Source organism: Trichechus manatus, unplaced genomic scaffold (genome assembly GCF_000243295.1).
Source record: "Trichechus manatus latirostris isolate Lorelei unplaced genomic scaffold, TriManLat1.0 scaffold00101, whole genome shotgun sequence".
In the NCBI taxonomy this organism is placed as follows: domain Eukaryota; kingdom Metazoa; phylum Chordata; class Mammalia; order Sirenia; family Trichechidae; genus Trichechus; species Trichechus manatus.
In genome coordinates this window covers 8,911,698-8,924,390 of record NW_004444037.1, presented here as the reverse complement: position 1 = coordinate 8,924,390, position 12,693 = coordinate 8,911,698, and the positions used below count along the sequence as shown (strand labels likewise).

The 12,693-nt window shown below is 39.4% G+C and overlaps 1 protein-coding gene across 1 annotated transcript in view; it reads left to right on the top strand.

The window, feature by feature from the left end:
• The window catches only part of CWH43 (cell wall biogenesis 43 C-terminal homolog), an 83,156-nt gene that overhangs the window by 60,417 nt on the left and 10,046 nt on the right, over nt 1-12,693 (top strand). The window contains exons 12-14 of the mRNA XM_004382909.1: nt 1,361-1,510; nt 5,055-5,199; nt 9,747-9,808. Of these exons, the coding sequence (XP_004382966.1) occupies nt 1,361-1,510; nt 5,055-5,199; nt 9,747-9,808 (357 nt within the window). The remainder of the gene's footprint in view (nt 1-1,360; nt 1,511-5,054; nt 5,200-9,746; nt 9,809-12,693) is intronic.

Sequence of the window (12,693 nt, the reverse complement as noted above, 5' to 3'; positions counted from 1 at the left end):
TATATAATTCTGTGTGACATTTTGTTGTTATCATTAGGTGCCGTCGAGTCGATTCCAACTCATAGCGACCCTATATACCAACAGAAACACTGCCCAGTTCTGTGCCATCCTGACAGTCATTGCTATGCCCATTGTAGCAGCCACTGTGTCAGTCCATCTCGTTGAGGGTCTTCTTCTTTTTCGATGATCCTCTACTTTACCAAGCATGATGTCCTTCTCCAGGGACTGGTCTCTCCTGATAACATGTCCAAAGTATGTGAGACGAAGTCTCACCATTCTCGCTTCCAAGGAGCATTCTGGCTATACTTCTTCCAAGACAGATTTGTTCGTTTTTCTGGCAGTCCATGGTATAGCCAATATTCTTTGCCATCACCACAACTCAAAGGCAACAATTCTTCTTCCATCTTCTTTATTTCACATGCATACGAGGCTATTGAAACCACCATGGCTTGGGGCAGGTGCATCTTAGTCTTCAATGTGACTTCTTTGTTTTTTAACACTTTAAAGAGGTCTTTTGCAGCAGATTGCCCAATGCAAAGCATTGCTTGAGTTCTTGACTCCTGCTTTCCATGAGTGCTAATTATGGCTCCAAGTAAAATGAAATCCTTGGCAACTTCAATCTTTTCTCCGTTTATCATGAAGTTGCTTATTGGTCCAGTTGTGAGGACTTTTGTTTTCTTTATATTGAGGTGTAATCCATACTGAAGGCTGTAGTCTTTGATCTTCATCAATAAGTACTTCAAGTCCTCTTCTCTTTCAGAAAGCAAGGTTGTGTCACCTGCATATGGCAGGTTGTTAATGAGTCTGCCTCCAATCCTGATGCCCCATGCCTCTTCATATAGTCCAGCTCTCAGATTATTTGCTCAGCATATAGATTGAATAAATACGGTGAAAGGATACAACCCTGGCACACACCTTCCCTGACTTTAAACCATGCAATATCCCCTTGTTCTGTTTGAATAACTGCCCCTTGATCTATGTACAGGTTCCACATGCGCACAGTTAAGTGTTCTGGAATTTCCATTCATCACAAGGTTATCCATAATTTTTTATGATCCACACAATCAAATACCTTTGCATAGTCAGTAAAACACAGGTAAACATCTTTCTGATATTCTCCTTCAGCCATGATCCATCTGACATCAGCAATGATATCCCTTGTTTCACATTCACTTCTGAATCCGGCTTCAATTTCCGGCAGTTCCCTGACAATGTACTGTGTGACATTATTGCTCTTAATTTCCCTCAATGGGATGTTTGTAGTGTGATGCATCCCTTTTTTAAGGCATTTGCTTAGTCCTATCTGCACGATATGGTGGGACCAACAGTGATACTCATATTTCTCTTCATTCCTCTACAGGATTATGGTTTTGTCAAGATACCCATTTGTGAAATCGGAGCACCACCTGCTTCCGTCACCAGAGGGCGAGATTGCACCGGCCATAACCCTGACTGTTACCATCGCAGACAAGCTGGTGGATTTTGTTGTGACACACTTTGGGAATTACGAGTGAGTTTCCCTGGCGTATCTATTATTACACAAATGCCAAGAAATAGTATTAACACATTACTTTGATTTCTATGAAGCAATCTTTCTTTCCTTCTCTCCCTCTCAAAGTATTTTCTCTTGTGTTGTATGTTCCCTGCACCACAGTTAAGAACAGCCTGTATCTCAGAATATTTCTATGCCTGATTTTTAAGGAAACTAGGCTGAGAGAGGTTAAGTGACTTGTCCAACCAGGATCATGCAGCTAGGGAATAGATAAACCAAAAGTCTCGAGCCTGCAAATGCTTGGAACCGCTTGGCTGATAACTGAAGGGTTAGCTATTCAAATCCACCCAGAGGCTCCTTGGAAGAAAGGCCTGGTAATCTACTTCCTAAAAATCAACAATTGAAAACCCTATGGAGTGAAGTTCTACTCTGACATGCTTGAGGTCACTGTGAGTCTTTTTTTTTTAATTGTCTCAAGTTTGCAAGGTCTCACTTAGAATTGTACCTAAGAAACAGTTGAATCTACTCTCTCCCTTTTTTCCTTTGCTTTTTTCTCTGTCCCCTCTAGCTTTCCCAACTCCCCTACAATGTAAAGAATAGACTTGATATAGAAAACAAAAAAAGACAGCCCTAGGAATGTGCTCCGAAAAGAGGAGGGGAGGGTGTCCTTTTCTAACTTTCTATTAAAGCTGTCTGATTTACACCATATCTTTTACTTGCTGCTTTACTCACACACTTGATTTGATAATAATAATGACAACACAAGCAGCAGCAATAATAGCTATCACTTATTGAGGAGCTGTAACTCCAGAGAGGGAAGCAGTATGGTTTAATGGTTAAGAGCATGAGCTCTGGAAATCAGTCTGGTTCAAATCTTAATTGTCAGTAGCTGTGTATCCTTTACCAAGTTATTTAACTTCCTTGAGCCTCCGTTTCCTCATCTGTAAGTCAAGAGCAATAATCTTATCTATCTGATAGGATCCTTGTGAGAATTAAATGAGACAGTATATATGAAAAGCACATGAATACAGTAAGTGCTCAATTACTACTGACCATTATTATTAAACTGAATCAGACTACTTTCAGTGTAAGGTGGAGTCCCTATATAGTGCGAACAGTCAAGCATTCAGCTGCTAACCGAAAGGTTGGATGTTTGAGACTACCCAGAGGTTCCTCAGAAGAAAGGCCTGGTGAGCTACTTCTGAAAAATCAGCCATTGAAAGCCCTGTGGAGTACAGTTCTACTCTGACACACATGGGATCACCATGAGTCAGAGTTGGCTCAATAGCAACTTTTATTTTGTTTTTAATATGGAGTAATTAGAAATCTTAAAAAACAATTTATTCATCAAACATGAATTGGACATCTTCTACATCCCAGGCATGGTGTGGACACAATCTTTGCTCTTAAGGAGCTACCGCTCTGTGTTACTACTTGGAAGCACTATCCATGACCGTTGTGCTGTATATGTTCCCAAAAAGTGATATAAGAAAGTTAGCGCCTTGAATAACCTATGAAGCCATTGTTGTGTATTTTTGTTTGTTTGCTATAATACTACATATAAAAATTCTTACTGTGAATAAATACTTAAACGATTTCATTTTCTAGTGATTATGGCATACAAATGTGAAATCATATTAGGAATGAATTACAAATGGCTTATGCATGTTACTAGCTGATTCCACAAGATTTTTTAAATTACTGACTACACGAACATCTTTTTTACAATCAATAAGTAGGATATAGCACTTCTTAGAAGTCGTTTAGGTAAATGCCATATGTAAAATTGATATTTTATGTAATTAACTGAGCTCATCATTTAATAAATTATTTTGGTAAAATATGTATAACAAAACATTTTCCATTTTAACCATTTTTAAGTGTACAATTCAGTGACATTAATTACATTTACCATGTTGTGTACCCATCACCGCTGTCCATTTCCAAAGCCATCATTTTTTAAATCTGTAACATGTGCCATGTATAAAGCGGGAAGAGCACAGAACCTGTAGCCTGGAGCCCTGTGTTCTAGTTTTGGTTTTGTTGCAAGATAAGCTGGGTGAGTTCCAATTCTCTCATTTCTGAAGATGGGATAAAATGTATCTTTTCCAGCCCACATTATTGGGTTATTGGGCTGATCAAATATTAACAGACGAGAAAACATAAAGCTGTCTCTCTCTGTTTTTCTCTCTCCTTCCTCACACACATACATACACTGTTTATTATCATTAGATAGCATTTATCTCCTGAGAAAATGTAAAACCAAATTCACAGATTATTTTCCAGTAATATATTGCTAACACATATTTGAATGAATGCACTATCTGTGTTGCAGTGGATTTGAAAGTCTCTAGACCTAGATTTGAATCCTAGTTCCATGTATGAGAAGGAACAGAGTTCACTGCAGACCTCATGAAGGGCCTACTGGCCAAGATGTTGGAAAGGTCAGAGGAACAAATGAGATGCTGAGGCACTCAGACACTAGCAACAGTTGGGAATCATTACCACCTTTCGGTCTGAAGGGACAAGGAGAGGAGATAGTGTTTGAAACACCTAGAATGGTTTCAGTTTTCCTGACTGGATCATGTTAAATATGATGTCCTTTTTTTCCCAAACTGACTGACTGTAAACCCCAAAAGCTTGATATACTTGCCTAATTATCTTAGTTATACTGCCACAGTGTTTTATTGTTATCAGCCGCTGTCAAGTTGGCCCCTGACTCATGGCAACTCCATGCACAAGGGAGCAAAACGCTGCCCAGTCCTGCGCAATCCCAGTGATCGGTGATTGGTTGCATATTGGACCATTGTGATCTACAGGATTTTCATTGACTGATTCTCAAAGCTAAATTGCCAGACTTTCTTCCTAGTCTGTCTTATCTGGAACCACTGAAACCTGCTCAGCATCATAGCAACACACAAGCCTCCACTTACAGACACGTGGTGTCTGTACATGAGGTGTATTGGCCAGGGATCGAACCCCAGTCTCCTGCATGAAAGGGGAGAATTCTATCACTGAACCACCAGTGCCTCTCCACAGTAATTAGCATAGTAAAAGTGCCGTATTTAGCCAGTATTTGGCCAGGAGAGTCAGGGAGGCTTTTAGAAAGTTCAGTTGAAGAAGTTGAGTAGGTTACATGATCCTGAAGTGTTCTATGAATGTTAGGATTCTCCTTTTCACCAGTGCTCCTGAATCTTTTTTTTTGACTAGGACGTTTTTAGCTGTAATACGGATTGATGACGAGGTCGCACATTATTGATAAAATTTCTTCCACTGAAAAGTTGAACAAATGCCGTTCTTTAAAAGATATTTAAATCAGCTTGACTCCAAGTAATTTGTGGGGAAGGATCATGTTGTTCTTAGTCAAAAGTGTGTCAGCCTACTCGGTTGAAGCTCTATATCTCTGTCTTGTTCATTTGCATAACATTAAGGCATTTGCCCAAGTAGGAATTAGTCTGGCCTTGTGCGCTATTTGAAGATATTCTTTGGGAACTTAGGTACCTAAGACTTTCAAAAGTTACTTTGCAAATATAATAAAGAGGCACATTTTTGTATTTTTTAGAGATGACCTGGACAGGAAACTCCAGGCTATTGCTGTTTCAAAGCTGCTGAAAAATAGTTCTAATCAAGTGATATTTCTGGGATATATCACCTCAGCACCTGGTTCCAGAGATTATCTACAGCTAATTGAACATGGCAATGTGAAGGTAACACAATCTTAATAGGATTTCTGATTTATTAAGTAAAATGCTTCTTTTTTATACTTAAAAAAGCCAACCCAACAATTTAATATGTGTTCTAATTATCTACTGCTGCATAGCAAACTACCACAAAACATACTGGCTTAAAACAATAGCAATCATTTATTTGCTCATAAATCTACAATTTGGACAGGCTTAGCAGAGCCCTGGTAGTGTAAATAGTTAAACACTTGGCTGCTGACCAGAAGGTTGTCAATTTGAACCCACCCAGCAGCTCTACAGGAGAGAGACCTGGTGATCTGCTTCCGTAAAGATTACAGCCAAGAAAACCCTATGGGGCAGTTCTGCTCTGTCACATGAGGTCACTATGAGTCAAAATCAGCTCAACGGCACCCAACAACAATGGCAAGGATAGCACATCTTTGCTCCATGTAACATCAATGAGGTGGCTCAACGGGGAACTGGAGGATCCACTTTCAAGATGACTTATATGGCTGGCAACTTGGTACTGGCTTCTGACCAGGAACTCAGATGAGGCTTTGGGCTTGGAACCTTGATTCCTTTCCGCAGGCTATTTGGGCTTCCTCCCTATATGGCAGCTGAATACTAAGAGTGAGTGCCCCAAGAGAACCAGGCAGAAGCTGTGTAGACTTATATGACCTAGCCTTGTAAGTCACATAGTGTTATTTCTGCCATAGTAACAAGCCTGTCCAAATTCAATGGGAAGAAACATAAAACCCACCTCTCAATGGGAGGAGTATCAAAGTTACAATATAACAATATCATATGGGATGTGAGACATTGTTGTGGCCATGTTTAGAAAATACAATCTGCCGCATGATGAGAATTATGTTATTGAGAGTGAAAGATAAAATGAAACACCACACAGAGAGGCGGGCTGATCAGCTAAACAGGACTACCAAATGACACTGAATTAGACCATACCTTTTCAAGTCAAAAACTCTTGAACTTGTCAGTGTATTTGGATATAACCATGCTCTGGGGAACTGACACACAAATCAAATCCTCAAGAGACTGATTTATACACTAGAATGCCAAATGCATTCTCAAATCGAGAAATATAATTTTCCTATTTGGTTAAGTCTTGTGTGGATTTCTTGGTCCTTTTCATTTTGCTTTCGACTTCATGTCTTGAGCTCATATCTGCAGCAAGAAAAGCTTATTCATCTTATTTGATTTTAGGACTTTAACTCTTAGAGCATAACATTATTTACCAATTGTTTAGAGAGACAGAGGTGAGAGAGAGCACAGCATGATGAGGGTTTTCTGCATGTGACAGAAAATACAGAATAACAGTGGCTTAAATAAGATAGAAGTTTATTTTTTTATATGAAAGTCTGAGCGAGTGATTCAGCACGGGTCTGGCACTCTGTGATGTCAGAAATCTGTGCTCCTTCTGTCTGTGGCTCCAGTTTATAAGGCCTGCATTCCCAAGTTTGCTTCATGGTCCAAAATGGCTGCAACCATGTTCTAGTTAACAAAATGGGGAAAGGATAAAGAAGGGACAATGAGCCTATGCAAATTATCTCCAAAGGCAAGTTCCAGGAAGCTTCATTGACTGGGATGTAGTCATTTGGCCGTATCTTGCTGTACAGGTAGTAGGAAGATGTAATATTTACTCTTGATGGCCATATACCCAGCTAAACATACTATAACTTTGGAAGAAGGGCAGGGAAGATATTGGGGAGCATGAGTTAGTCTCTGCCACAGTGGGTAGGCAGAAAGTGGAGTCAACATGGACTACTGGTTTGGGGCTTCAGTCAGAGAGTTTATGATGGTAACATTTACTATTATAGAATACATAAATAAGAAGAGTTTTGCATAGAGATGATGAGTTCAGCTTTGGGCTGAGTTTGAGGCATCTATGGGACATTAATAGAGATGTCCAATAGTCAGTTGGATATATGGGTCTGGAATTCAGAAGAGCGATCAGGACTAGAGATATAGATTAGGGAGTTGCCAGCATATAGGTGATCATTGAAACCATGGAAAAGGATGAGATTGCTTATGAAATTGTAGAAGGGCAAAAAGAAGACCAAAGAAAACCCAATAAAGCCACATTTATTGCAGCTATCATGGAGGAGCCCTGGTGGCACAGTGGTTAAGAGCTCAGCTGCTAACCAGAAGGTGAGTGGTTCAAACCCATCAGCCACTCTGCAGGAGAAAGATGTGGCAGTCTGCTTCCATAAAGATTTACAGCTTTGGAAACCCTATAGGGTCGCTATGAGTTTGAATTGACTCAGCAACAGTGGGTTTGGTTTTGGGATCATGGAGGTGGTAGATGAGGGAAGAAAAGGGAAATTATCTCAGGACAGAGATTAAGGACAATTAGAAAAGTAAGAGGAAAACCTGGGGAGTGTGGAGTCATAGAGATGACATCAGTTATTTTTCACTGTGTAAGAAACCACCTCAAATTCCGTGGCTTAAAACAACATTAGTGTATGATTTCTCATGATTCAGTGGGTTGACCTGGCAATTCTCTGTTCCTGCCTGGGTTCACTTATACATTGAGCTGGTGGCTTGGCTGTTGCTGGAGGGTCTAAGATGGCCTCACTCAAACGTTTCTGGGGCCTTGGTGCTAGCTGTTGGCTGGGCCTTTCTCTCCACACGGTCTCTTGTCGTTCACTAACCTAGCCAGGGCTGCATTTACCAGCTATGTGACCTCAATTTCTACATATGTAACATGGTAATGGTAATATCTCTTGCATCACTGTGTTGTTGTGAGGCTGAAACATAATGTATGCAAAGCCCTCATATGTGGAATACACTCACTAAGTGGTAGCTGTATGTATGTCTTATGTGTGTCTGGCTGTATGTGTAAAAATCAAACGCGATAAATGTGTGTGCAAGTACATGGTTTATAAGTTATAAAAGAATGTTAGACAAGATGAGATTTGGCAAGTCTGAGGAAAAATTAATCATAATAAAGAATGGCATTCTTACATTGTGTGTGTATGTGTATATGTGTGTGGGCACACAAGCATGGGTGTGAGTGTGCATCCGTGTGTGTAAGGGAAATACATGATGTTAGGCAAGATGAATTTTATTTGATTTTTATTTAATCCTCTGTTGGTTTCCACTATCACTGTAAGAAACTGTGAAAAAACTGGCAGCAGATTCTCATACAACTTTTTCTATTAAGAAGTTTATGAATGCAGAGAGGAATTTAAGTCATAAATGCTTGGATGAACAGATTTTTCCCTTTAAGAAATGAGTATTTAAATTCTATAGTCTTAAAATTGACAGCATCTTTTTAAAACCTAATAAAATAAAATGATAGTTGAGCAGCTTCATGGATTATTATTCCTGGTATATATAGCTGAATGACTAAATGTTTCTCTCTTCCTAAAGCAAACCAGAGCCATACTTTTCTGTTTATTGGCGTTCTTCGCCATCTTCTAAATTTTTAATTTTTAAAACTCATTATAATTTTTACATGTGTAGAAAAAGTATGTTAATATGTATGTAATGTAAATGATAATAAAAGTTCACTTAACAATCATTCATGTGTCCACCACCAAGCTTAAGGAAAAAAAAGAGATAATTAAATTGTGGTGTATTAGTGATTAAAAAATATGGTTTTAATTAAATTTAATAGTAAAATTTAGGAATGGCAAAAAGTCAGGTATATTTTTATTTATAGGTTTTTGTTAAAAAGAAAAATTGAGACTTCTTCCTTCAGTATAATGGCTCCATACTTAAAGTTTTCCTAACACATTAGAGTGAAAAAATAATGTGTTTCTGTTCTGCTTCTCTGATGAAAAATAACCCTGAGCTCAAGCTTTCAACATCAGAAAGACTCATGATTTCTTCCAAAATGTGTTTATTTCCATGATTCACATTAACACATATTGAGCACCTGCTGAACAGCAGGCTTCATGCTAAGTATCAGAGAGACAGAAGTGATTAAGAGTCCCTCTGCTCAGGAAGGGCAGGTGGAGACACATATGAACAAATCACTGTCGCTGAATGGCACAGCTCCTGTGCATAAAGTACCACATAGGGTGACAAATGAAGAGACAGTAAATTCTGCTTACTGTGAAGGTCTTGGAAAGCTGCAGGGAACCAGGAACTGTATTGTAATCAATGATTTCCTGTCCAACTCCCTCTCTAGACCACCTTCATCTTTGTATTCCTAGTATCTAGTACAGTACCTAAGGAGCTGTGGTGGCACAGTGGTTAAAGTGATCGAATGCTAACTGAAAGGTTGCCAGTTCAAACCACCAGCAGCTCCACGGGAGAAAGATGTGACAGTCGGCTTCCGTGGAGAGTTAAAGCCTTGGAAACCCTACGGGGTCACTATGGGTTGGAATCCACTCCACGGCAGTGGGTGGGGTGGGTAGTACAGTAGCTAGATTGGCACATACCAGGTGCTGAAGAAAATGTGTCGAATCAACTTTAAAAGATGAATAGGAGCCAGGCAGACAAAATAGCACGCACATTTATCACTGTAGCTCACACATTTTCTTGGCAATTCAGAATTGAGGATTGTTTTTTATGCTTTAAACATTCTCTCCTCTGCTCTTTATCAGGATATCGACAGCACAGATCATGACAGATGGTGTGAATACATTATGTATCGAGGGCTGATCAGGTGAGCACAGGTGTTTCATTGTTTTCTTTTTAATCTGTTATTATTGTGATCTTCTGGGTCTACCCTAGAAGGAAAAAAAAAATTTTATTGTACTTTAGATGAAGGTTTACAGAACAAACTAATTTTTCATTAAACAGTGGGTATACATATTGTTTTATGACATTGGTTAACAACCCCACGACATGTCAACAGTCTCCCTTCTCCCCCTTGGGTTCCCTATTACCAGCTTTCCTGTCCCCTCCTGCCTTCTAGTCCTTGTCCCTGGGCTGTTGTGCCCCTTTAGTCTCATTTTGTTTTATGGGCCTGTATAATCTTTGGCTGAAAGGTGAACCTCGGAAGTGACTTTGTTACTGAGCTAAAAGAGTGTCAAGGGGGCATATTCTCGGGGTTTCTCCAGTCTCTTGTCAGGCCCGTAAGTCTGGTCTTTTTTGTGAATTAGAATTTTATTCTACATTTTTCTCCTGCTCTGTCTGGGACCCTCTGTTGTGATCCCAGTCAGAGCAGTCAGTGGTGGTAACTGTACACCATCTAGTTATACTGGACTCAGTCTGGTGGAGGCCATGGTAGAGGTGGTCTGTTAGTCTCTTGGACTAATCTTTCCCTTGTATCTTTAGTTTTCTTCATTCTCCCTTTCTCCTGAAGGGGTGAGACCAGTGGAGTATCTTAGATGGCTGCTCACAGGCTTTTAAGACCCCAGACAGTATTCACCAAAGTAGAATGTAGAACATTCTCTTTATAAACTATTTTATGCCAGTTGAGCTAGATGTTCCCTGAGACCATGGTCCCCATAGCCCTCAACCCAGCAATTTGGTCCCTCAGGGAGTTTGGATGTGTCTGTGGAGCTTCCATGACCTTGCCTTGTACAAGCTGTGCTGGCTTCCCCAGTATTGGGTACTGTCTTACCCTTTACCAAAGTTACCACTTATCTCTTGTTTATTTAGTGTTTTTCCATCCCCACCACCCCTCCCTCGTAATCATTAAAGATTTTTCTTTTTGTGTGTAAACCTTTTCATGAGTTTTTACAGTAGTGTTCTCATACAATATTTGTCCCTTTGAGATTGACTTATTTCACTCAGCAAAATGCCCTCCAGATTCATCCATGTTGTGAGATGTTTTGCAGATTCATCATTGTTCTTTATTGTTGTGTAATATTCCATTGTGTGTTTGTACCATAGTTTGTTTATCCATTCATCTGTTGATGGGCATCTAGGTTGTTTCCATCTTTTTGCTATTGTGAACAATGCTGCAGTGAACATGCGTGTGCATATGTCTATTCGTGTGACGGCTCTTATTTTTCTAGGATATATTCCTAGGAGTGGGATTGCTGGATTATATGGTATTTCTATTTCTAGCTTTCTAAGGAAGCGCCATATCATTTTCCAAAATGACTGTATCATTTTGCATTCCTACAAGCAGTGCGTAAGTGTTCCGATCTCCCCACAGCCTCTCCAACATTTATTTTCTGTTTTTTTGATTTGTGCCAGTAATGCCAGGGTGCGATGGACTCTCACTGTGGTTTTGATTTGCATTTCTCTAGTGACTAGTGATCACAAGCATTTCCTCATGTGTCTGTTGGCCGCTTGAATGTCTTCTTTGGTGAAGTGTCTGTTCATTTCCTTTGCCTGTTTTTTAAATTGGATTATTTGTCTCTTTGTTGTGGAGGTGTTGGATTTTCTTGTAGATTTTAGAGATTAGACCTTTGTCTGACTTGTAATGTCCAAAAATTTTTTCCCAGTCTGTAGGTTCTCTTTTTACTCTTTTGGTGAAGTCTTTTGATGAGCATAAGTGTTTAATTTTTAGAAGATCCCAGTTACCTAGCTTATCTTCTGGAGTTTGTTTGTTGTCAGTTATGGTTTGTATCCCGTTAATGCCCTGCATTAGGGCCTCTAGCATTGCTCCTATTTTTAGTTCTATGAACTTTATAGTTTTTGGCTTTATAGTTAGGTCTTTGATCCATTTTGAATTAGTTTTTGTATATGGCGTGAAGTATGGGTCCTGTTTGATTTTTTTGCTGATGGACATCCAATTTTGCTAGCACCATTTGTTAAAAAGACTGTTCCCCATTTGATGGACTTTGGGCCCTCGTCGAAGACCAGGTGACCCAGGTGACCGTAGGTGGATGGACTTACATCTGGATTCTCAATTCTCTTCCATTGGTCAATGTTTCGGTCATTGTACCAGTACCAGGCTATTCATAGCTGTATAGTAGATTCTGAGGTCAGGTACTGCAAGTCCTCCTACTTTCGTCTTCTTCAGTACTGCTTTACTTCTCTGGGGCTTCTTCCCTTTCCATATAAAGTTAATGATTAGTTTTTCCATCTCTTTAAAGAAGGTTGTTGGTATTTGGATGGGGATTGCATTATATTTGTAAATCTCTTTGGGTAGAATTGTCATTTTCACAATGTTGAGTCTACGTATCCATGAGTATGGTACTTTTTTCCATTTAGGTAGATCTCTTTTGGTTTCTTGCAGTACTGTGTTGTAGTTTTTTCTTGTGTATAGGTCTTTTACATCCCTGATTAGATTTATTCCTAAGTATTTTATTTTTTTAGGGGCTACTATAAATGGTATTGTTTTCCTGATTTCCTTTTCGTCTTTCTCTTTATTGGTGTATAGGAGTCAACAGATTTTTGTATGTTTATCTTGTATCCTCCTACTCTGCTGAATCTTTCTATTAGTTCCAGTAGTTTTCTCGTGGAGTCTTTTGGGTTTCTTATATATAGTATCATATCATCCTCAGATAGGGCCAGTTTTACTTCTTCATTACCAATTTGGATGCCCTTTATTTCTTCTTACTGCCTTATTGCTCTAGCTAGGGCTTCCAGCACAATGTTAAATAGGAGTGGTGATAAAGGGCATCCTTGTCTTGTTCCTGTTCTCAAGGG